Genomic DNA, 27,005 nt, shown 5'->3' on the forward strand with positions numbered 1-27,005 from the left:
TGAGGAGAGTTTGCTAAAGTAACTATTCATAAAGGGTTTCCCTATACCCAAAGGAATAGTGTGGTTCTCTGGGGCTAGAAGCAGCAAGGTCCCATTACTACCAGGTCTGAAGGGCTGCCCAGTGATCTAAGCATCTCAAAGGCAGAGGGCAAAGAACCATTGATATGGTTCATATAAGTCAACTTTGGGCAGAGAGCAGCAGGAAGAGGAGAGGAGAAGGGATTTAAAGAGGCCAACAAGATATCAGAGGATAACTGGAAGGACCTACGAGGTATCCAGAGTCACCCCGGAGCCTCTATCTCCTCAGTAGCCCAGCTCTCCCAATGTGATAAGTGGACACTGGAAATGCCCTTTTAGCACAACATGGCACAAAACTGGCATTCTCTGCCAGTTCTGTCTCTGTTTTCGATAAACTCTTACTGGAAAACTTCACAAAGTTTCCTTGGAACAAGATGCAGGGCAAGGGAACCTCCTAGGCAACACAAGGCTCATCTCAGGGACCATCTGATACTCTGGGTTTGACCCTTTGTTGAGTCCTCTGGAGTGTTCTGATAATCAGGCTGGAAGGTATATGTAACAGTTCTGCAAATGGTCCTGGTTCTGGTATTTATTCTGGCCATTTCTTTCCTCTCAGCTTAGTCATGTTTTCATTCCCACTAGCCTATCTGATTAGCCTGCCTACATGGTCCAATTATGTAGAATAAAACCAAATACCATGAAGTTCCACCTTTATGGCTATTCTTATCACATCACCATATAAAATGTACTTCTTGCATCGATCTCAGTTATCATCCATATCAATGACCATTGGTTTATGTGACACTGGTTTCTTAATAATTTGTTGTACTATTCTTTAAGAACTGGTTATTGTCTCATTTTTCAACCCTGACTGTTTTACTGCCCCCACCACAAAAGAAAAAAAGAAAAAGGAAACACCCAAACCCTGTGATTTTTCATCCACAGAAATTGTTGCATCATTGCCAGTTCCAGATCCCAACACACAATCAATGCTGCCTACAGCACTTGCAGATCTCAAAAAGGTAAGTGTGGCATCTTTTTGTTCTTCAAATAGAAAAATAGGAAGGCAATCTCAAGATTGTCCCTCAAACATCAGCCTAAGGACTGAACAGAGCAAAATTCTCTTTACAATGCTAATTATAATTATTTTCTGTTGTTCTATACGGGCAGTAATTAGTTAACCTTGTTCCAGTATCTGCTTTTCAAATATCCTAACATTCAAAGTTTCCTTCAATTTAGTTAGGCCTTTGTTTCAATTAGAGTTACCATTTGCTCTGTTGTTAATAAAATAAACACATTTTCATGAACTGAAAATAATATTTTAAGCAGGGTATATTATTTTACTTTGACCTTCAGAATAAATGTAATCATAAGTATACTTCATAAATTTCTTTTTATGTTTTCAGGTCTTACCTATATATTTATTATTGGGGGCTTTATAAATACAAATTAATGTCTGAGAAATTAAAATTTGTAAATTCAGTGATTCATTTGTATTTCATTTAAAGATATGTTTCATTTAATTTATGCCAGAAGGTGTCATTGGGGTTTTCATAAATGAAAATGCTGGCTAAGTGCTATTCCCCCTAGAAATAAAACAATTTAGAAATTCATGCATGACTGATACGACAAATTATTTTAATTATTAGTTAACCCTACTCTGGCAAACTCAGTTATTCAAGAAGCCAATATATCATTTTACCACTTAACGCATGCTATCCTTTGAGAACACATTTCTACATCAGAATCTTCCTCCTTAGTAGATTCAAGGCAGCTACAAAATGTTTTGCTTGAATTTAAATGAAAAACAAAATGTAGAGGACATTCATGTCCTCTGTATTCTCAATATCCATCTTTCTCAATATCCATCTTTCTATATTCATTCTTCAGGGTGCTACTTTGAGTACAGAACTTCATTTTGGTCAACCCAGGCTTGCGACAGTTGATGGAGCAGGGCATACTTTATCCGGTAAGTTTCTTCCTACAAAGTCCATGTTAGATGACAACATCCTCTTTGAGGAATCCATTTATAACACCACCTCAAAGACCAGTGGAAAAGTCATACCCAACCAGCGGAAGGTTTGCTTATAGCAGCATTTCCAACCACAGAAAAGTCTGTGGAACCATTCTCTTCTGATGAAAAGGATACCCTTGGTGTCCTCTCAGCTCCAGCCCTTTCCTGATAGATCTAGCAAAGGAAGCTAAAACCAAAGCTGCTCCAACTACGGTCCACACAGAACAGCAATCTTCTCTAGGCTTCAAAACTGAGAGTCTTTTAGAACAAGGTAGGTCCCAAGACCCAAGTTCATGACAAGGGGCTAAGGGAGCAGATGGGTTGGCTATTCCTATATGCTATGTAAGAAGAGAAGGGCATTATATATGGGCTGGGCATTATATACTGTCTGTTCTGCTACAAGGTATGTTTCTTTAATGCAAGTTAGCGCATGTGTAATTGATAAATAAGAAAGGATATCAGTAAACACTGCAGTCCTCTTGGTTCATTTTTAATTTCCAAGAATGTTAATTTTTGATGCAATAGGGTCAAACTTTCTCACAGGTAAAGAGAGAGGTTTAGCAATATATGAAGACCCTCAGAAAAAAGGTGAAAATCTTGCAGAAGAGCATTCCTTTAGTGCAAGAAGTGGCTGATATAGTGGCTCCAAGTACCCTACACTTTTCACTTTATAGAGCTTTCTGTTAAAACTATGAAATAAGGCTGATAACAATGCACTGTGAAAAAAAAAAAAATGCACTGTGAACCTAAGAGCACATGCCAGTGGAGATTTGTTGTGGCTGTTAGTTTTAAAGAGATTGTTATTGTTTTATCTAGGGGTCTCATTTTACAATTCTACAGACTTCGAGTGGTCCACCTAAAACTTACTTTCCTCATAGAGCCTGTGTGCAATCAACATGCAATTTTGAGGAATACAGGTTTTTCAGGAAGGCATATATGGTATAATTGCAGAACCACCTATACAAATTGGATTTGACTTACATGATTACCAGTTAATAAGTGTTAACTGCATGATCCAGTTATCTATTGCTGCATTACAAACCACCCCTAAACTTAGTGGCTAAAACAAGAATCATTTATTTTGCCCATAAATCTGAAATTTCAGAAGGGCTCAGTGTGCATGGTCCTTCTCTGTTCCGTATTGTGTTGGCAATTCAGTCGTGCATCAATCATGCAATTCAGCTGGTGTTGAAAATCCATTTCCAAGGAGGTTCATTCACATGGCTGGCAAATAAGTGATCAACCAGAACTACGGGCTGGAATTTCTTCTCCATGCTGTCCCCTCCAGCAGGTTGCTTGGGCTTCCTCACAGCATGGCAGCTGAATTTGAAGGGCCAATATTCCAAGATATAGAAAGTGGAAGCTGCCAATCTCTTAAGGACACAGAAACAGTATCACTTCCTCACATTTTAATGACTAGGGGACCACAGAACCTGTCACAATTCCAGAGGAGGAAATGTAGATCCAGTCACTTGATGCGAGAAGTATCAAAGAATTTGCATCCATTTACAATCTCCCATAATCCACATCAACTACTATTTTGACTTCCAAATACTTAAGTGTCAGTTGGATAAAACAAATCAAAACAAATCTTTGATGAACTTAGTGGTAGTAAATGCTCACTGGACTCTTCTTTCATTAAGATATTATAAAACATTATTATAAGATCAGCATTTCAAGCAGATAATAAAAATGATAGTTTATGATGAAAACATTATCTTATTTTTCAAAATTGCTTTACTGTTCTTATTACATTTATACATTCCTCCCATACACCACAGAATACTAAGGCTGGAAGGAATCTTAGAGATAATTTAGTTAAGCACCTCTGTTTCACAGATGAAGGAACAAAGCCAGAGATACAAAGTGCCCTGCTCAAAGTTACACAACACCTGGTCACAGAGCTGACACCGTCATTCATGTTTCCCTCACCCATTACAATATTTGGCTTAAGTGTCCCCCATCTTTAAAAAAAATGTACTCCCTCAAACTTGCTTTGTCCTCGAATCACAGCCTCTTCTCTCTTTAATTCACTAATCTGTCCATTTGTTTTAGTAGTTATACTTCTGGGTCTCTACAATCTCATCTCCTATTCACCCCAAGATTTCACCTCTAACCAAATGTTACAGAGACATGATTTTCACAAAAATCACAGATGACTTCCTAACTGATCTATTTAGCAGCCTTGTTTCCATCTTCATTTTATTTGGCATTTCTGGTGATTAGCTCTTATTGATTATTCCATTCTGGAAACTCCTCTTCACTTGGCTTCCACAAAACAACTCCATCTTGCATCTTCTCATGTTTCCCTGACTTCCTCCTCAATGTCCTGCACTTGGGCTTGTTATTATATTTTGTTTGTTTTTTTAATTTGTTTATTAAAATCTCAGCTCATTCCAAAAAAAAAAAAAAAGACATACAAAGATTTGTGTTGATTTACAGACATGCATCCAACACAGTAAGATTTTATTTTAAAGAATAGAAATAAAAAATGGAAGAGAAGATAAAACAAAGACAAAAAGCAGATGACTCTGTAGGGGAAATTGTATACAAATGAATATCATAAAGTTTATAAGTTTGCTTTAGGTGGTTCATGAATTTGGCTCTGAGCTTCTTTTAGCAGGCTGTGCAATGAGGAAAACACCACCAGTCATGCAATTCAGCATCTGCATACTTACATCATGGCAAATACTCAGGAGAAAAACTACCCCTGTAGGTCCTTATAAGGAGGACACTCTACTTAGAGTCCTGTCCACATCAGCCTTCTTACTCTATAAAACCAGTGTCAGGAGGTTTCCTTTATGGCCTGCCCTGGAGATAGACAGTGGGATGCCAAAGCCCAGTTCATTACCAGTAGTTCTTCAAGAGGCTAGGTTCTAAGAGTCAGCCTTAATTCAAGGAGTGATTTTTAAATATCTAGAGGAATGGATGTGCTGCATAACCTTCAATCAATTCTCCAAAAATAAAAATTATAACTCATAACTGAGCTTTGATTAATATTGAGCAAGAAGAATTATATTTGTTGACATGGGCTGAGAGTGCAAATATGCTATGTTGTCAATTAAGAGCAGACCTATACTCATTCAAAATCAGCCCAGCCAGGGACAGGGATGGCATTTCTTAATGAAAAACTGAGGTCTCCAACCCAGAAACATTCTTGTTTAAAAAGGCACCCCTTTTGCACATGGAAATGAGCAAAAAAAGAAGAGCACTCTGGACAAGACTAAGGCTTCCCTCTCTTGTAAAACAATGCTGGGTTTCTCTCATGCACAGTAAAATGACAACTAGGGCTTCAAAGTTCTGCACCATGGTATTCCTGAGATAATTTTAGCCGGGAAAATTTTTAAGGTTAGTGTCACCGAACACCCACTAAGCCATTAAAATCTCAGTAAATCACTCAGAAATCTCTCAGCTTAAGCAATTTAATTTAGTAGTTAATCCCCTGAGATAAAGTACTTGCAAAATATGCCTCTAGAAAACTAAGTGAATTGGTATGGTATATAGAATTTTTAGCTCATCTATGTTAAATATTTTTAGGGTAGTTTATTTCAAACCATTCTTTCTTGCAGAGCCCGCTCTCTGTTAAGATCATACTCATGTCATAAAAATAAGAATCTTAAACATATAGAAGGCTCAACATTCTAGTCTTGCACATACATGTATTCAACTAACTTGTTCAAAAATACTAACAAATCATTAGTGTAGAAGTTTATGTGTTTTGGTTTGGATTAGTTTGGATGTATTTTGGGGGGAATAGATTTCTATTTTAGCTCATTAGAATGATCATCTAATCTATCAAGAGAAAGAGAGGCTCTCTAAGTGCCCTCCCTCCCTAAATTACAGACTTTTTCACTTGCTAGATATTCCATTTAAAATGTAAGTCAGTTGTCCTAAGTCATGAAGAAGCAAACTTTAGTCAGCGCTATTCTGCTTTGGATAGTGTTTTGTCTTTTATTCCCGCATATAGGACATATGTTCAAATCAATACACTTCCAGCTATTCTTAATCTGACCTCAGCCTTTGGCTCCATGGAAAGGAATCAGTGGATTGAGCTAAGCTGTGTGAACTCAATATAGAACCCATCCACTAATGCTGCATGAAGTCAGGGACTCTGGTCTGCCTCTATTCATTGCCATATCATCAGTGTCCAGCCAGACACTGGGAACAGACTAGACAAGCAATCAATATATGTTGAATGAATTGAAGAAGTGCATGAATGAAAATGCATCATAATATCTACATAAAAGTAAGAGGTGATGGGAATAATCTGTTTATTTCCCTTTTTGCTCTGGCTGCTAAGAAGCTCAGAGTAATTCTATGGCCAGGAACAGTAATCTGCTATTAATTCCAGGCACTTTCATGCATTTGTGCCTTTTCACGAATTATCTTTTTCTCAGGTTTGAAATACCTCTTCATTCTTTCAGGCTGATGACCTCTGCTCATACTTTAAGTCCCAGAAAAAATACCATCTCCCCTGTAAAGCTTTCCCCAACCACTCTCTGGGAGGATTAATAATTATCATCTGTTGCCTGATTCCATAACTAAAATTTGTGTATACCTCCACCAAACATTTACCATTCAGTATTGAAATTAGTACTACGCATGTCTAACATCCCTCCATGATTGAATTCAGCTTAAGCAGTTTAGTTACAATGAAAATGAATGTGTTCTTGTTCTTTTTAATTATTAAGATTTATTCACACACCACACAATCATCCAAAGTACACAATCAACTGTTCACATTACCACCATATAGTTGTTCATTCATCACCACGATCTATTTTCCCGAACAATTTCCTTGTACCAGAAAAAGTGAAAATAAGAATAAAAAAAAAAGAGTAAGAAAAGAACACCCAAATCATCCCCACTACCCTATTTTTCCTTTGGTTTTTTGCCCCCATTTTTCTACTCATCCATCCACACACCAGACAAAGGGGAGTGTGATCCACAAGGCCCTCACAACCACACCATCACCCCTTGTAAGCTATATTGTCATACAATCGTCTTCAAGCTTCAAGGCTACTGGGTTGTAGTTCGATAGTTTCAGATATTTGCCACTGGTTATTCCAATTCTTTAAAACCCTAAAAAGAGTTATCTATATTGTATGTAAGAGTGCCCACCAGAGTGACCTCTCTGCTCCACCCAGAATCTCCCAGCCACTGAAACTCTACTTCACCTCACGTCGCATCCCCCTTCCAGTCAAGAATTTGCCCTCCATCCCATGATGCCGGGTTCAGATTCCTCTCTGGGAGTCATATTCTGCATTGCCGGGGAGATTTACACCCCTGGGTGTCAGATCCCATGTAGGGGGGAGGGCAGCAATCCCCCTTAGCTAGAGAGAGCGAGCCACATCCGAGCAATAAAGAGGAATCCCGGGGGAGACTTGTAGGTGAAATTATAAGCAGGCCTAGCCTCTTCTTTGCAGTAACAGGCTTCCCAAGGGCAAGTCCCGTGATAGAGGGTTCAACACATCAAACCGCCATCCTCAATGTTTGTGAGAACATCAGCAACCATCCAGGTGAGGAAGCCCAACACCTCTGCATTCTCCCCCAGCTCCTCAGAGGGGCTCTGCATATTTTTTTTTCATTTTTTTTTAATTAACTTTATCAAAAAATTAAAAAAAAACATACAATTAAAAAAACATTTCAAACAAAACCAAAACAAAAGAATAAGAAAAACCATATAACCTAAAATAACTACATTACTTCCAAGATGTTCCTACTCTACCCCAAGAAAATATGCAGACTATAACACAGCAAAGGAATAAAAAAAAAAAAAAAAAGATAACCTAAGATAACTACATTTCTGTGAACTTGTTCCTACCATACCCACCGGAAATTAACAAACCTTAGTCATTGCTGAGCATTCCCAGAATGTTAAATTTACCCATAATAACTTATCTGTTCTTGCTAGGTTATCATTTCCCCTTCACTATTTGCAATCCATCGCTAGGTCCCCTACATTCTACATTATAAACCATTTATTTTACATTTTTCAGTTTTCACATTAGTGGTAACATGTAAAATTTCTCTTTCTGTGCCTGGCTTATTTTGCGCAACATATGTCTTCAGGTTTCATCCATGTTGTCATAAGTTTCAAGACATCGTTCTTTCTTACTGCTGCATAGCATTCCATCCTGTTCTTTTTTAAAAAAACTCCTGCACTGAGCGTAGTGTCTGGCACATGATTGGAGCTTCATAATCATTTATTACTCTTGTTGACCTTCTGGGGCCTAACAGTGTTAAAAGTATCAGACTGTAAACTCCTGGAGAATATGCCCCCTACCTGGGTTAGTCCTCACACAACCCCAGAGACAGTCTCACATGTAAGAAATGTTCTTTGTAATTAAATACTTTGGTCAAAATGAGAGTGTTGAAGAACTTTAGTCAGCTCCACTTCATGTGATATGTTAATTACCACATTGATTAATGTAAATGTAGGCATGAGGTTAAAGAGATTTGCAATATTCAGTAAGCCACTGTGCTAACCAAAGAATTATTTAAATTGCTCCACTTTAGGGTGAAAGGATACTAGTAAGACTTGGAAAGATCAGTGAAAAAAAACTCAGCTAAATTTTTTACCACTTCATTCATTTCTACCTTTTCTTCCTTGTACTTCTAAACCCAGAAGCAGAGAGTTAGTTTTCCTAGCAGGAGTTTATGCTGCTTACAAAACCTCTTCAGAGAAAACATCAACCCAAGGAAGAAAAGAAAAGAATGGCCATTAAGCAAAGACTTGCAATTACACTTCCTCCCCAGATCAATCTTCACAATTCCCAGAGAGAGATAAAAAGTGAATTGAAGTCCTTCTAACTCTCAAATTGGATCATTCTAGCTTTAACCTAGATGTCAGGTTAAATAGTACTGTCCTTCCAGATTTAAGTTTAGGAAGTTCAATGCTTTCCCCAATTTTTGGCAATTCCCAAGGGCCTATATTCTTGTTCTTACTTTTTGCCCTTGCTGAACTTCTGATATTACTCCATATCCCAGCCTGAATCTGTTTTCTCTCCCCCACCCCCTCCCTACTCTGGAGGTAAACTGTCAGATTTCATTGATTATTTCTCACCATTATTCAGAGAAGATATTTCTTGGACTTCATTGAAGGTTGGGGAGATAAGGAAAGGAGGAAGTCACTTTGCAACTCCACCCAGCAAGCAAGTTCAAGTTGAATAGACATCTATGTTTTAAAATATAAGGTCCACCCTTTGCTGGAAATTTTTCACTGGCCAATATTACTTGGTGGTTCCCCATTGCACTATGATGTTAAGCCCCCATTCCCTCAAAACTCTCCTCTTGACCACCCTTTTCTCAGGCTGCTCCCAACCCCCTCCCCAAAACTGCAGAGTGGTGGTATCTTTGTCTGTTTAATCTCTTTCCGATATTTTGCTGAACAAAGACCATATGCTTTTAAGATAAATTCTGCTGCTCCTGCAGGGGCAAAAGCAGTTAGAGGAGCTTATAATATAAATTGCATCTTCCCCTTCCTCCCACACTGACACTCCTTTACGTGAGCATATGCACGTACACATTCATGATACTGTGGATCACGCTGTTTTCAGTAACTCTCAGCAACTTCATCTCACCTTACTGCCACCATTTCTCCTCTTTCCTCCCTCCTCAAAGGAGTTCTGTTTTTTCTCCTCCATACTATGTAAATCCATACCTCATATGGCACCATATCGCATACTGATTACCCTCAGGCCCCTACAGATTTCTGCACATCTTCAGATGGGAGACTGGCCCATGACAGATGAATTCCAGGGGGCACTGTAGGCCATAGATCCAAGCAAGCTCTTCAGGTGTCAGTAGACCACAGAGTGAAAAAGATTTCAACAGGTTCACTTATTAACAGTGGCTCTCTGAGATGCTGTGCTCATTCACTTATCATTCAACAAATCTTTATGTTGTGCTAACTGGTTACAAGGGATAAGACGGTAAGCAATGTGGATATTCCAGGGCTGTCATGGTTTGGAATCCCCTAAAAATAGACCCCAAGACAAGAATTCAGTTACAAGGAGTTTATTTGGGAGGTGATTCCAGGAAATACAGTAAGGGAAACAGGGAAGGGAAGGAAATCACAGGAGCTCAGTTAGTGGTCTACTAGTAAGTGTTTAACCACCAAAAAAAAACAAAAAGGTGGGCTGTGCATATATATCATCATTTTGATGAGATAAAGGTTATATAGCTCACAATTTACAAATAATAAAAAACACAAAACCTTTTTTGTGAATTCTGAGCAGCCAATTGGATCTTCTAAGAAAGTAATGTTTAAATTGAGATCCTAATGAAAGGAAGGAAAAAAATTTTTTAATTAAAATGTGGGAGGAGTGATGAAGAGCGCTTTAGACAGAGGGGAGTAGCTGAGAGTGGCGGTAGCATGGCATATTGGAAAAAAATTGAAGAAAGGCAGTATAGCTAGAGCACAGCCGGTTAGCAGAAAGCAGTGATGATGATCCTCAGGAGAGAGGGAGTTTTATAAGCCCTGTTAAGAACCATTAAGGGGGTTTAAACGAAGGAATGACACATCAAGTTTGAGTTTAAATAGATCCTTCGGACTACACTGTGGAGAACTGGCTGGAGGTGAGCAAATGCAAGCCATCAATTAGAAGAGTCATAACAATTATCCAGATTAGAAATGTTGGTAGCTTGGACTCAGGTGATTGAAGTGGAAATGGAATTGATTTGAGTGGTGTTTAAGGAGTAAAACCCTTATGAAGAATTCTGAAGCCTTGAATAGATTCAGCAAGAAAGACTTGTCTGACCTGATGAGCAATGTCTGTTAACAGGCTCATTAGTGGGAAGTGGTAATTATGTGGGTCTGCAGTTTATGTGGCTATGCCAGCGGTCTAGTTTTAACAACGTCTCTAAGATATCCAAATATTGCCTTCCTGTTATTTCATTATAGTCCAGCACTGGTGAGCACATCGTAGGGCGTGCCAGACTTTGCTGGTTCTCAAATCCTTACCATGGTCACTTTTATCACTTCCATCCATTTTTGTTGGCTGACATTTACACAAACAGAAAGATAAGTATTCATTATGCACAATGCTTTTGTTTCATCTATCTAGTATTTTACAGAGAGGGGTAAAGGGAGGTTGTTAAATACTGAAGACTGAGTCAAATAAATAGGTAATGATTCATAGGAACTCGGGATTTCTCTTTTTTACCTGCTTTAGGAAACTATCTCCAAAATGGCTTCGACTCTACAGAGCTGGTAGCAGTGCTTGATACTACTACATACCCTGAATTATGAAAGGTTCCATTCTTACAGCCCAGTGTTGTCTGTGTGCATGAGTGAGTGTGTGTGTGTGTGTGTGGTATTGCTGTTTTTTCATTTCAGTTTTTGGTTTCTGTCATATTTTTCACTCTTGGTTTATTGGAACAGATGTATTCTATCCCTACCCATTTCTTAGAATGACTGCTAGCACTCTGTGGGAGTTACATCTGTATTCTTACTAACTCTAACAGAAATGCTAGCACCTCACCAGTGCCAGAAAACCAGCATGCAGCATCACTCTGCTCTACGACGGGCATGCCACACACCATGAAACACCACAGTGCCTTGCAGATTATCTGGAAGCTGGCTCAGTTTTGTTTCCTTTCACACTTGGTGGCAGTGAAACAATTAGAATAAACCTGTTGAGCTTTATTCCTCAGATCATCCCTCAGTGATAAACAGTTTTAATGATAAGGAGAGCATCTCAGCATGAATAACTCTTAAATGCATTTCAAAATTAAACCATTATGACAACTTTAACAGAAATCTTAAATTAAAAACACACTATGGAGTTATTACTTGTGGTAATTGAGAAATTTTTCAGAAAGAAAAAGATTACTGTAAGAGGCAAAGAAGAAAGAGTTGAAGGCAACATTGCATGGGGAAAATGTTGGAAAGAAAATGTAGTTGTCAAAGATCCAGCTATAAGAACATGCTGTCACATATGCCTGTGATATTTCCTAGGCCTAGACTTAGGGATAAGTTAAAATTTCATGTTAGTGAACTCTTAATTACAATAATGCCAGAACTTAAACATGATTGCTCAACAAGCACAAAGAATGGCTAAGAAAAAGATGATTGAGTTCATATTAGATCACAGTGCACTTTCCATTATTTCCTTTATTCAAGACCTGTACACATGAAATAGTGAGCAATGTAAGATATTAAATATAAATATAATTACTACTTAAAGAACTTTATATAGACTTAGCATATGTATATATCTTAGGTCAGAGAAGATGAAATTCAATGAGAAACAGAGGCATCAAAGAAGTCAGTCATGGAGCTTAACATGGGCCTGGAAGGATGCATATGACTTGGCATAAGCTGAGGAGAAGGGAAATGGACCTCCAGATAGAACAAGTTTCATAAGCAAAAATGTCAAGGTTGGAATGAGAAACCAGGAAGAATGCAGAGAAATAAATAGGGGGAGGATATCTACCAAGTGAGACCTACAAAAAAAATTAGTTTGCTCTGAGTTTTCAGGAAAGAAAGGGAAGGATGAAAATGGGCTAAGGAAAGTTGGTCTGAGAGCAGCTTGATGGTTGGAAAGTAGGACAGTGAGGGATTTCATCCCACATCTGGTGTGAAGCTTTGGGGACCTAGATGACAGTGGAAGCAGAGGGAGAAGGGAGCAAAGAAGAAACATGAGATATCTTAGTAATACATTATATATATATATATATATATATATATATATATATATATATATATATATATATATTTGGATAATGGTGGATAGTGGAGAAGTGTGGGTCAAAGACTCTGAATTGCCATGACATTGTACATGCCCATTTTACAGATTAGGAAACTGAGACTCAGAGAGATTAAGGTCACCCAAACTCTACTTGATGGATCTAGAATTTAAAGTCCAGGATCCAGGCTTCAAAAACAATGCAGTTGGGTTGGAAGAAGATGGCGGCATAGAGAGGAGTGGAAGCTAGTTAGTCCCCTGGAACAACTAATAAACAACCAGGAACAACTAGTAAATAATCTGGAATAACTTCTGGGGGACAAACATGACTGTCCACACATCATACACCAACCTGGATTGGGAGTAATGCCCAACATTGCAGCATAAAATCTGTAAGTAAAAACTGCGGACCCAAGCCGAGAGCCCCCTCCCCCCACGGCAGCCCAAACTGCAAAGCCTCACTGTGATAGAGAGCAGCACTCTCTGAACAAGTGAATATACCTCAGCCCAGCTCCAACTAAGGTTTTAATTAACAAATGTTGACTGCTCAATACAAGCTATGAATCTCCAAGAAGCAGACAGAGGCTTTTGGTGATGATTGACTTTGAAGAGTTGGAGGACCTCTCTGGGAGGGAGAGGAAGCCCAAAGGACCTGGTGCTATCTCTGGCCAACAGGTGAAACTGAGGGTGGCTGCAGACTGGCCCTGAAAGGGGAGGGGGTTCTGTCCCTTTTTTGGTTCAGTGGAAAAAGCATCACCTGTTTTCAGTTCCCAGCACTCTAACCCAGACAAGAGTAGATAGCAGTGTCAGAGAGACTATTCAAATGCAAATGATCTCTTCCCATGGGGTGTATCTTCCCTAAGAGGAAGGAAGTGGTGCCAAGCCCTACTACCCACCTTCCACTCAGAACCAGACCCCAGAGCCTGGGGAAAACAGCCACAGGCCACACCTCCTTACACCAGTCTTGAGCCACAGGCTGACAGGTGCCACCTGCTGGGCAGAAAAGCACAGTGACTTGAGGCTCAAAGGGTGTATCAATCTTCTAAGACACACCCTCAGGGAAACCTGATACTATTGCCTACTTCTGAGACCTGAGCCCGTTCTGGTCTGGGAAAACCTGATTAGGGTAACCAAGGAAACCAGATGCCTAGACAACAGAAAACTACAACTTACACTAAGAAAAATGAAGTTATGGCCCAGTCAAAGTAAAAAACATACACTTCAACTGAGATACAGGAATTGAAACAACTAATGCTAAATCAATTTTAAAAATTTAGGGAAGATATGGCAAAAGAGATGAAGTGTATAATGAAAACACTGGGCAAACATAAGGTAGAAATTGAAAGCTTGAAAAAACAACTGGCAGAATCTATGGAAATGAAAAGCACAACACAAGAGATGAGAGACACAATGGAGATACTCAACAGCAGATCTCAAGAGGCAGAAGAAAACACTCAGGGACTGGAGAACAAGACACCTGAAAGCCTACAAACAAAAGAACAGATAGAGAAAAGAATGGAAAATATGAGCAACGTCTCTGGGAATTGAATGACAACATGAAATGCAGGAATGTACGTGTCATGGGTGTCCCAGAAGGAGAAGAGAAGGGAAAAGGGTCAGCAGCTATAATAGAGGAAATAATCACTGAAAATTTTCCATCTCTTATGAAAGACATAAAATTACAGATCCTAGAAGCACAGCATTCCCCAAATAGAATAAATCTGAATAGGCCTATGCCAAGACACTTAATAATCAGATTATCAAACATCAAAGACAAAGAGAGAATCCTGAAAGCAGCAAGAGAAAAGCAATCCGTCACATACAAAGGAAGCTTGATAAGACTATATGGGGATTTCTCAACAGAAACCATGGAGGCAAGAAGGAAGTAGGGTAATATATTTAAAATACTGAAAGAGAAAAACCACCAACCAAGAATCCTATATCTGGCAAAACTGTCCTTCAAATATGAGGGAGAGCTTAAAATATTCTCTGACAAAGAGACAATGACAGTTTGTGAACAAGATACCTGCTCTACAGGAAACACTAAAGGGAGCACTACAGACAGAAAGGAAAAGACATGAGTAAGAGGTCTGGAACACAATTTTGGGAGGTAGTAGCACAGCAATGTAAGTACACTGAACAAAGATGACTGTGAGTATGGTTGAAAGAGGAACATGTGGGACACCAGAACAAAAGATGAAAGATAAAGACTGGGGCTGTATAACTCAGTGAAACCCAGGGTGCTCAATGATTGTGATAAAAGGTACAAATATGTTTTTGCACAGGGAAGAACAAATGAATGTCAACTTTGCAAGGTGTTAAAATAGGGTAGGATTGGGGAAAAAATACAATCAATGCAAACTAGAAAGTATAATTAACAGAAATACCGTATTATGCTTCCTTTAATATAACAAAGGCAATACACCAAAGCTAAATGCATATGGGGGTGCATAGGTGAGGACTTATGGGACTCTTGGCATTGGTGATGTTACCTGACTTTTTATTCTACTTTAGTTTAATGCTATCTTTCTTTTTGTTTCTTCCTGGATGTTATGTGTTTTTTTTCTCTCTCTCTCTTTCTTTTTTCTTTTTCTTTTGTCTCTCTATCTTCTTTGACTCTTCCTCTGTCTTTGTGGAAGAAATGGAGATGTCCTTATGTAGATAATGGTGATGGTGCTGAATACATAAATACATGACTATACAGGGAACCATCGATTGTTTACTTAGGATGGAATGTATGGTGTGTGAACAAAACCATCTTAAAACAAATGGGTTGATGAAGAAAACATGAGGGCACTATATTGAGTGAAGTAAGACAGACACATAAGGACAAATATTGCAGGGTCTCACTGATATGAACTAATTATAATATGTAAACTCATAAACATGAAATATAAGTTACCAGGATATAGAATGAGGCTAAAGAATGGGGAGCGGTTGCTTTTTATGAGCAGAATGTTCGACTAGGGTGAATTTAAATGTTTGGAAATGGACAGAGGTGATGGTAGTACGTTGTGAGAATAATTAACAGTGCTGAATGGTGTGTGAAGGTGGTGGAAAGGGTAACCTTAGAGTCACAAAGGTCACCAGAAGGAAAGTTGGAGGTTAAAAGATGGGAATGTGTAAAACAGTGAATCTTGTGGTAGACAATGTCCATGATTAACTGTATAAATATTAGAAATCTCTCTCATGAACTAGAACAAACGTATGACACTATAACTAGTAGTTAATAACATACGGGCATATAGGAAAAAAATACACCTATTGCAACCTATGTACTACAGTTAGTAGTATTTTAACATTCTTTCATAAACAGTAAAAATGTACTATGCCAATACTATGACTCAATAATGGAGGGGGGTGTTTAGGGGTATGGGAGGATTTGAGTTTCCTTTTTTTGTCTTTATTTCTTTTCTGGAGTAATGAAAATGTTCTAAAAATTGAAAAAAAGGTAATTGTGGTGATGGATGCACAGCTATATGATGGTACCATGGACAATTGATTGTACACTTTGGATCTTTGGATGATTGTATGGTCTGTGAACAATCTCAATAAAAAAACATTACTATGGATAAAGAGGGATATTTTACAGTGATAAAGGTTTAGATCCAACAGTCATATATAACAATTATATATACACATCAAAATACATGAAGCAAAAACTGGCAGAAATGAAGGGACAAATGATCATATCAGCATTATTCATGACAGTTAAAAAGTAGAAACAATCCAAATGCCCATCAACTAATAAATGGATAACCAAATGTGGTATATCCATACAATGAAATTTTATTTGGAAATAAAAAGGAATAAAGTAGCGATATGTGATGCAACATGGACGAACTTCTAAAACATGCTAAGTGAAAGAAGTATGATAATAAAAGCCACATTTCATAAGAGTCCACTAATATGAAAGTCCAGAACAAGGAAATCTATAGAAACAGAAAATATGTTAGTGGTTGATTAGGTCTGGGGCAGGTAGTAAGGGGGTATAAGGGAATGCTAGCTTAATTTTAGGGGGTTTCTTTTTTATTAAAATGTCCTAAAATTGACTGGTGATGGGTGCACACATCTGTGAATATACTAAACACCACTGAGTGTACACTTTACCTGGATGAACTGTATGGCAAAAGAATTATATATCAATGAAATTTTTTTAAAAAAACATGCAATTTCCACTTTCAGGCTGCCTTACTTGGAGCAGTTATCACCAGGCAATAATTCAGGGCATTACTACTAAAGCCCCTGAAGTCCTTTGTAATCATTAACTCTAAAGTGTAGCCAAAAAAATCCTTTGGCACATTCAGCTGTAATTGATGCATAATCACATGGAAACATGAACATGGTCATCTATGTTATATGTGAAACACCAAATTTCTTCCCATCCTATAATTTAAAACCTAATGAAACACAATGAACAACATACTCTCTCCGCTCCCCCTCCCCATCTCTCTCCCCCTTTTCTTTCTTGTCTTTCTTCTCCTTCTTCTCTTCCTCTTCCTTCCTTCCCTCTCTTTGAAAACTGAGTACAAGTCCAAGAATAGGGGAAAGACCCCACTTAAATGATTGAAAATTTGGGAAAGTTGAGTTAAATGTTCAGTGTGTCTTGAACAAGGCCAGAGAAGCTGCTCAGCAGAGCAAGTACAAAATTTTTTAAATTAGAAGATGCATTAGGATAGCAGAAAAGATGTAAAGATAGGATTAGGACAAGCAGAATCAATCAAAAAAGCAGGGTTACCTGATAAAATACCCTTAATCAGGACATAAAATGTGTCATTAGTGGTAATAAATAGTATTTGAGGGATTTGGAGGAGTTCATGGGAGAAGAAGAGAGGGCAGAAAATACACACTCAGCAAAGGAATGAGACGAGAGAGAAAGTTGTCCCAGAGGAACACTGTTCCGGTTTGCTAGAGCTGCCCTTATGCAAAATACCAGAAATGGATTGGCTTTTTTAAAGGGGATTTATTAGGTTACAGATTTACAGTTCTAAGGCCATTAAAGCATCCAAACTGAGGCATCAACAAGAGGATACCTTCCCTGAAGAAAGGCTGACAACATCTGGAACACCTCTGTCAGCTGGGAAGGCCTGAGGCTGGCGTCTGCTGGTCCTTTGCTCTTGGGTTGCATTTCAAAATGGCTTTCCCTAAAATGTCTCTGGACTTCTGTCTCTCTTAGCTTCTCTCAGCTCTCGGCTTGGTTCTCCTGGGGAGTTTCTCTCTAAGTGTCTGGGAGTCCCCTCTTAGCTTCTCCTGAACAAACTCTGGGCTTCATCTCCTAGCTTAGCATCTCCAAATGTCTTTCTGTCTGCATCTTCAAGCATCTCGGTCTGTGTTGGCTCTTAGCTTCTCCTGGGGGCAAACTCTGGATTATATATCTTATCTTCTCTTCAGAATGTCTCTCTCAGCTTCTCTGAGCTCCTTCTCTCTGTGAGTTCTCTTAAAGGACTCCAGTGATCTAATTAAGACCCACCCAGAATGGGTAGGGGGTCACACCTCCATGGAAGTGATCTAATCAAAAGGTCCCACCCTAATCAAAAGTCTAATAAGTCTGTCCCCACAAGACAGCATTAAAGAACATGGCTTCTGGGGGGGACATGATAGATTCAAACCAGTACAAACACCATGCAGAGAGGCATAAGGGTGGATAGGTTAAGTAGTCAAAGTGGCATCTAACCCATTCCATAGCCATCCAATTCCCCAGTTTGTCACTTCTCAAGTGACCGGGATATTGTGTGTTCATAACTACAAGAATTTCTACCTCATATTCCCTTCTCTTGGCCTCCATGAGTTAACGTCAGAATTACAGTGGAATGCCTAGTATTTTTGCCCCTCTTTCATCCATTTTTACAGAGTGTTAGGCAACATTTGTGCAAATGGTTTGAACCCAAAGATTAATCAGCTATGAGACCACCTATGAGACTGCAAGGAAGGAATGTCACCTTGACTCTTGTGGAGAATTGCATTAGTACAGGTATACTATATAATCAGCATTGAATCAAGGAAGCAACTCTTGCATGAGGGAAGGTGACATCTTAGCAGTCCTAAGGTAGAAATAGGAAGAGCATTTAAATAGATTGAGGGACATGGATAGAAACTCCCATGTGTAGTTTCCTTTCGTTTTTTAGTTTTAAGAAGGTGAAACTGCATTCCTAGTGATGTCAGTATATTACAAATTGTATGCAGTGGTTATTTTACAGAGAGGGGCTCTACCATGGACAACTAAGCAGCCTTCTGCAATTGTCATGTGTTCGTGCTCAAAAGTGACAAGTCACATCATCCTCCTGACCTTAAAATTGCAAATATTAGGAAAGTGGGATCTCTGTCTTTAACTAAGTCCTATTAATCTCAAGCTATAATGTACATTTTGACCACTGAGTAAACCAAAAGATAAGAGGATTTTCACTTCCATCTGCCTCTATTTTTCTTCTTTGGCAATGAATGAGATTGAAAATAGCAACTCGTCATTGCTAGTTGGCAGGTTCTCTCTATTGTCAGGTTAGGTGAAATCCTTGCCAGAGCATGTGTATTAACTTTATGCAATTTGAAATGTTGAAACAAGTGCTAATCCACAGATTTTTAATAAAATGCTTACTAAATATCACCCAAAGTTGGCATTTCCAAACTTGCCGAACTTCATTTATGAAGATGGATTAATTGAAAGCATTTGCTAAGAGGTATTAGTTTGTTTGTTTGGAATGAGTATATATTTAGGGTTTAAGAATATTTAATCTCTTTAGATTATCAGACCAGAACTTCATTCTGCAGGATGGCAAATTTCCCATTGATTTGGGGGTTTTAGATGAGAGCTTGCAATAATTTTACCTAAGTATTTCAGTTGTATATTTGCGACATTCTTGAATGATGCTCTGTAAATTTCTTCAACTTTGAAAGCTGGAGTGTCTCAAGGGTGCTGAGCGAATTACGTGCACTGCTTTTTGTTTCAAGCATTTTATGTGCATTAAATATAGGTAGAGTAGTTGTACGTGCTGCCTTCCAATACTCAAGGAACAGAGCAAGAAATGCTACAGGAGGAACTGGGCAGTGGAGAGGGGGAAGAAGGCCAGGGGAAGGAAAGTGAGAAAGAAGGAATAAAACTGAAATGGCTAAAACAGCCTTTTAATTGTAAGTAGTTTTTGTTTTAATCTTCGGTATTTAGAAGGCAGTAGAAGAAAAGTTGAACAAAGCTAGAGCCATTGGAATAAGACCAGTAGAGAGCTGTCCTGGGCAAAACATCCGAGAAGGGTGAATGTGTTAATGATGGAAACGTAGGGGCTTCCTAGAAGGGAAGCTGGGTCTGCAACTTGAGCATTTCCCTGGGAGAATAACTTCAAAAGAATGTTCCATCACCCAGATCTAGGGTGGGAAAGACTAGCTTAGGGAAGGGAGAAAAGCAGAAGTAATTAAAAGAACTATGTTCCTCTTTTAAGTTGTCCAAAGCCAGACCACTACTGTGCTATGGACCTGTGATGTACTGACTTTCTTTTAAACTTTACTTGTGATTCACGCATTGCTCTAAAGGGTTGCATATTTTAAATGGCTTCCCATGGAAATGAGAGTGAGAAGACTGCAGCAACAAGACACGGTGCCAGACTGAAGTCCAGATAGAAAACACTCTCCATCTTCTGGGGGATGGCAAAGGGGACAAGATCCATTGAAGGTCCTTGCTGAGCGCTCAGCTGTATTTCATCCCAGGTGATTCTTTTTACTTAACACCTCTCCCAATGGGATTTATTCTTCTAAGACAAAGAGAAATTTAGGCATGACAAAAGAAAAACAGGAAAATACTACTGCAATATCTAGATACTATCTGCCTTAAATAAATGTATTTAATAATAAATACATAAAATGGAACCTGCTGCTTGACATGACATCTGTGAATTTCCTTAATTTCTGACCAAAAAAAAAAAAGTGACATTCAGAAAAATTTCCTAAGATTTAGCTCTACATTAAAAGTCTCATTTCTGGAGAACTTCAATCAATTATTTCATCATTTCGTCATGTCTGCTTGGGTTTTTGCTTGCTTGCTTGTTTATTTTGTTTTGGTTTGTTTTTTTAAGTGTGTGGCCTTCACAAACAAACTAATGAATTTTTCAAATTCATTTCTCCCTAAGGGGGTCTAATTTTCTCTCTCCATTGCTACCATTTTCTACTGCCTCTTATAAAGCCATGGCTGGGCAAAAATCTGATGTGTTTTACATAATTTATAGCGACATCCCTATAATGGTATATTTCCACCTTCATTATTGACATCTACTTTGCTTGATAAGGACAAGTTAAATTACGGAAGTCATTCTTCTCTTTCTGAGGTCATTTTCCCAATTTCAAATTTTCTTTGCAAACCCATGATTTGCACTAAGGTATCTTTATGCAGATTCCCATATAGATCTGTGTCTTCAGTGGCCTCACTACCAATTCTAGGCCAATTTGATTAGGATTTGATGGGCCTATTTATTTTCCAAAGACTGTATCAAAATTATTATTAAAAACAACCTCTCCACAATGGGATTTTGTTTTCTCAACTCTTTAGAATCCTCCTTTCATGAATTCCTGTATAGACCCTCCTGGCGCTTTCTCTCCCTTCTTCCTCTTCATCTAATCTCAGCAGTAGAGTGCACGTGCAGGGTTGGGATTAGGTTGCAGTAGACGCCATGCAAAATTTAAGAAGGAGTCAAAAAACTCAGTAATCAAGATAATATTTAAATGCAATGTTTCAAACAAATGAAATTAATGCAAAAAATCCATGATGTACAGACTATCAAAATTTTAAATAAACATGGGTGTGCTGGTTTGACTGTATTATGTCTCCCACAAAAGCCATGTTATTTAATGCAATCTTGTTGGGGCAAACTTAGACTTTTGATTAGGGTGGAATCGTTTTATTGAGTGTTTCCATGGAGATGTGACTCACCCAACTGTGGATGACACCTTTGATTAAATTATTTCCATGGAAGTGTGTTCCCAGACCATTCAGGGTGAGTCTTGATTGATTCACTGGAGTATTTAAGAGAACTCAAGTGCTGACGCACTTGCTGACACTTGGAGAATTCTTGGAGATGCAGACAGAAGGGTGTTTGGAGATGCTAAGCTAAGAGATGAAGCCCAGAGTTTGCCACAAAGAAGCTTAGAGAGGACCCTCAGATGCTTAGAAAGAAACACCCTGGGAGAAAGAAGCAAGGACGCACAAGACCTGAGAGAGAGACACAAAGACAAGCCCAGAGACATTTTGGAGAAAGCAATTTTGAAAAACAACCTGGGAGCCAAGGACCAGCAGACGCCTGCCACATGCCTTCCCAGCTGACAGAGGTGGTCTGGATGCCATCAACCAACCAAGGTATCCTCTTGTTGATGCCTTAGTTTAGACACTCTGATGGCCTTAGGACTGTAAATTTGTAACCAAATAAACCCCCTTTATAAAAGCCAATCCATTTCTGGTATTTTGCATAATGGCGGCATTAGCAAACTGGAACAATAGGCCATTCTTTGATTAATAGCCCTGCGTTATTGAACAATGGGTACCATCATATCCAATCAACCCACAGTTCCCAACCTATGCTGTACTTACATCCCCCATCAGGCATATTTATGAGGGTTGACAATGGTGTGCCAACAGATTACATAACATGGGACTATAAATACAGTCATGTTTTTTTAAATGCAATTTTATTGAGATATATTCACATACCATGCAATCCTTCCAAAGCATATAATCAGTGGCTACTGTTTCATCACATAGTTGTGGATTCATCACCACAATCAATTTTAGAACATTTTTATTATTCCAAAAAATAAAAATAAAATTAAAAAGAAAACCCAAAACATCCCATACTCCTTATCCCCCTCCCCTATTATTGACCTCTAATATTGGTGTGGTACATTTGTTGATGAAATAATAAGATGTTATTGTTACCTATAGTCCATAGTTTACAATAGGCATATTTTTCCCACATATCACTCTATTATTATTCCTCGTAATACTGTCATACATTTGTTCTAGTTCATGAAAGAACTTTTTAATATTTGGATTGTTAATCACAGTCATCGCCACAAGAATGAAGAACTAAAGCATTACTTTGGATAAGAAATATATTTTCTTTTCCAAGCATTCACTTGAATACTTTTCAGTGGGGTTCTGGTATTAGCTTTCTCTTTTTTCTCTTCACTAATGACTCAGTGATCTATTTAAGATTGTCATCTCAGATCTGGTCCCAGCTGGACACATTTTCCCTATTTTTGCTCCTTGTCTGTGTGCCCTACACTGTTCTGCATTTGGCATGTCATGCCTGATTTGGGGAACTTTATAGACTGTGCCTCTAAAAATGCTCAGAGCAAGCTTAAAAAGACTCTAGATGCTCCGCTTCCTCCCAGTATGCACTGGTAAATGCTGGTGGCCTGTGCACATGTCCTGGACTGGCCCAGCCATTCCATCGCCCTCTGCCTCCTCGCCCATCCATGTTCTGTGTCCTAGGCTGCCAGGCTCTCTGCCCACTGCCTACCCTCTGCTACAGTCAGCATTCTAAAGTCCCATTTTGGTGGGAAGTGTCCCTTCCTAATGGGTCTGTGTCAGTCAGAATCTAACCAGATAAACAGAAACCATTTCAGGCATTAGGTTGTGATTTTTAAAGGTTGAGACAGTTGAATATCACCAATTTCTGATGAATTTAATGCAGGGAATGCGTTAGTCAGGTGGTGAAAGAACCAGAAGTCAAACAGGAAAGAGAGGTTATCCAGAGATGAGGAAGCGCAGGATGCTTCTGACAACCCTAGGCTAGAGAGACAGAAGGAGGAGGCACATTTCCATAGTCCAACGACAAGGGCCACCTTGAGGAAGCTGGAAGCCCAGAACTCCTATTGGTGGGAGCTGGGGCCACAGAGGAAGAGAGCTGTTGAAGTACAGAGGGAAGAGGAAAAATAAACCTGGCTTCTCCCTATCCTCACTACAAGGGCCAATCGTTGGCCAAACTCCTCCAGAAACCTAATGGTACAAAATCCTTGGAAATGAAACCTACAGGAATCAGTGCTCCACCTCCCCCACAATGAAACAGGGCAAGGAATGACCTGAGGATGACCATATCCAGGATCTGCTCTGAGCCAAATCATAAGGGGTTCCATCATTTAATATTACTCAACCAGTATCAACCCAGAACTTGTGCTCTCTAATAACTTCACATCTAATATGGTAGGGGCCGTAAGCACACAGGCCATTGTGCTTCAAACTGCTCCCTTATTATTTGTACTTAACTAAAAGCAAGAGGCTTTCATCCTACATATTAAGCAATTTTAAAGTTGCTATGCATTGCTTATTTTCCTAAGGAAGTATCTGTATGTGCACCCAAATTTATAAGTTTCAATAAAGTGATAAACAGTATAATCACTTGGGTGATTCCCATTTAGTGCTGACATCTTCTTGATGAGGCTATCCATTTTAGCTGGCCTCATACTGAAGCAATTTCACTCCATCTTTTTGCACTGATTCTTATCCATTATCTTTTTTTCCTCTGCCCCCAAGACACTCTCTAGGTGAATGGATGGATGAGTAAATAGAAGCATGGGTGGGTGACAGAAGATGGATGGATGTTAACGATAATGATGATGTCCCTGGATTTTCAATATGGGGATATTCCCCAGCCTTTTTCTTGTTGGCAGTGGGACCCATAAAGAGCAATGGTTGATGCAGTCACAGATGTAAAATGTGAACCTCCTAAATGTAACACTTTATATTCAAACCACAGTTAAAATTTTAAATTAAAAATAGAAAGAGGTGATTTGCTCAGAAAGACAGTCATCATTTGGGCATTCTTCACTGCAGGTGAGGAGAATTGTTTGAATATATTTTCTTTATTCAGATAGTAAATAATAAACTGTTGCCTGAATTATTCAGATTCTTTTCCTAATGTTCACATTCCCTGTGCATTCATCCTTTGCAGGATGCTATAAATCCTCCTTCCCACCCCTGCCCTATAATATGTCCCATGGAGTTGGAATTTTCTTTATGACAATGTGAATGTAAGATAAGGCTATGATTTCCTCAAATACAGTTCATTACCCTTAATAAATCTTACACACTCTTCATAATCTGCTGTAAAATAAAAGCAGATGATATTCCATATATTAGGTACAATTGTCAATGCCAATGGCATGAAATTAAGCAGGCATCTATCACACTAAAGGCAGTTCAAGTGCCTTTTGTAGCTCTCATGGAGATGAGTAATGCTTGGAAATTTGAGTTGCAAATAGCTCCAACTGGTACTATTGAAGTATCAAAAAAAGAAGCTCATGCTTCAAAACTATCTTTAAAAACAGAAATTTAGAAACAGTCTCTTGCATTCTGCCCTTTTTGCATGTAATGATTCTCTCTAGCTGACAGAATGTGAGGTACTGTAGTAATATCTTCAAAACATGTATTTACAGAACCAACTCACAAAATGCTTTGAGACAGAAAGTGACTCTCTGATGTGGCTGAAATTCAAGTATCTTCTCCAGTTGTAACTTGGCAAAAGCCATTAAAAACTATTAGACGAGTTCTCTTATGGGGCCTTTACATTCCATTAGGAAGTAAGCAAAGATGTTAACCAGCTTGGATTGAAAACATCCTGGAAATTCAAACATGCTTTTTAGCAAGTTTTTGCATTTTAGCAGGTTGTTTAGATACATGGCAAAAAAAAAAATGTATTTTTTTCCAAAATGTCATTCATTGATACAAAAAGTATTTTAAATGTCAAATGGAAGAAAATTTCTGAAGGAACTTCAGTGTGATAGCTTTATGGATTCCACACTTTTAAAGTACAAAGCTGAGGCCTAAAGTTGACTTTACCTGCTTTTGATTAAATTAAGTCTAAAGATTTCTCCTGGTGTGTATTTCACTGATTTCGATATTAAACATAAGTGTTTCTGTAGCTCTTCTTGACCTAAGTCTTTATCAGTATACATGATGAAGAGGCACCTGTGGATGAAGTAGGAACTAAGAGGCTTGAAGACAGAAGAAACATGTTTTCCATCCTCCTTGGGGACAGATACGAGATGAGCTCCAGTGCTCCAGTCACTGTCAATTTTCCCATAACGAATTGTAGAACCTTTCCTCTATCGGTGTTCTCAAATATTTCTGTGGATCAGAATCCCCTGGAGGCCTTGTTAAAACCATATTGCTGGGCTCCACCCCCAGAGTTTCTGATTCAGTGGGTCTGGGGTGGAACCTGAGAATTTACCGTTCTAACAAATTCCCAGAAGACACTGCTCTGCAGCTGGGAGACCAGATCCCACTGTGGGAAACACTGCTCTTTGGGAGTAGCTATTACAACTTACGTTTGGGCTTTAACAGTTCTTTTCAGTCTTGTTATTTAATTAATTTATTTCTAAACCACCCTATAAGATGCAGAGGATAGCTATTATTCTCTCCATTTTACAGCTTGTAAATTAAAAGCACTGAGGCGTCTCTTCCTGTATTCCCTGCCTCAGTGAATACAACAACCAGCAACGAAACTGCCCCAGCTGGAAACCAAGAAATCACCCAGGACTTCCTCTTCTCCCTTGGGTTACATCCAGTCATTGGCCAAGTCATTTACTGCTGCTCCCTATATGATGTGCTCTCTTGCATTTCTGTGGCTTTGCATATATTATTTCCTCTTCCCAATATACCCTGATACTCCTGTTTAAATATTTCCAGAAAAAGGTTTCATAGGGCTTAATATATCATATTAAATGAAGACTGGTTAACTTTTTATATATATAATTTATTTTGTCCTCTCTTTGGTTTTCATGCACCCAAGTTCTCCATATTTGCATGTTTTATGGTACATTGTTTGTAAAAAAATTCACCTTTCCATAAGCGTGTCATTGTGTCTGAAACAATCTTGCTTGAAATCCCTGAGGCATGGTTGGTGAGACCTGGTCTGGAGGTGGGAACACAAGTTGCCAATCCTCCAATACAGTGTGGAATCAGATTTCTGTTTTTCATACTTGATTCACTCTGCTTCTTCTTGTCACAAGTACTTTGGCTCTCCAGTCTTTCTGTTTTTCCTTCTGGCTCATTAGCTTCAGCACTAGCCTCATCCAGACCTGGGGCTTAACAGGGTGAGCTGCTCTTCTGGGAATATGTTGATTACTGATAAATACAATTACTCTTTTATTGTGAAATTTTATGAGAAATATAAACAAGGCTTTTACCAAAACATCAGTTTCACTATTATTAAAATGTACCTGATGTGATTTTCCTCCACTCAAAATTTCTGCAGTCTGTGTTTTCACTGTAAAAAGGTTTCTCTGGACTCCTTGCTTGGTGTTTTGTA

At 38.7% G+C, this 27,005-nt stretch overlaps 1 protein-coding gene across 2 annotated transcripts in view; it reads left to right on the forward strand.

Moving 5' to 3' along the window:
- Positions 1–27,005, forward strand: part of IMPG1 (interphotoreceptor matrix proteoglycan 1) — a 145,021-nt gene that overhangs the window by 66,227 nt on the left and 51,789 nt on the right. For both annotated transcript variants that reach the window (XM_037844082.1, XM_037844083.1), the window contains 2 exons: positions 964–1,040; positions 1,909–1,987. In XM_037844082.1, coding sequence (XP_037700010.1) covers positions 964–1,040; positions 1,909–1,987 — 156 coding nt within the window. The remainder of the gene's footprint in view (positions 1–963; positions 1,041–1,908; positions 1,988–27,005) is intronic.

Source organism: Choloepus didactylus, chromosome 7 (genome assembly GCF_015220235.1).
Source record: "Choloepus didactylus isolate mChoDid1 chromosome 7, mChoDid1.pri, whole genome shotgun sequence".
Classification (NCBI taxonomy): domain Eukaryota; kingdom Metazoa; phylum Chordata; class Mammalia; order Pilosa; family Megalonychidae; genus Choloepus; species Choloepus didactylus.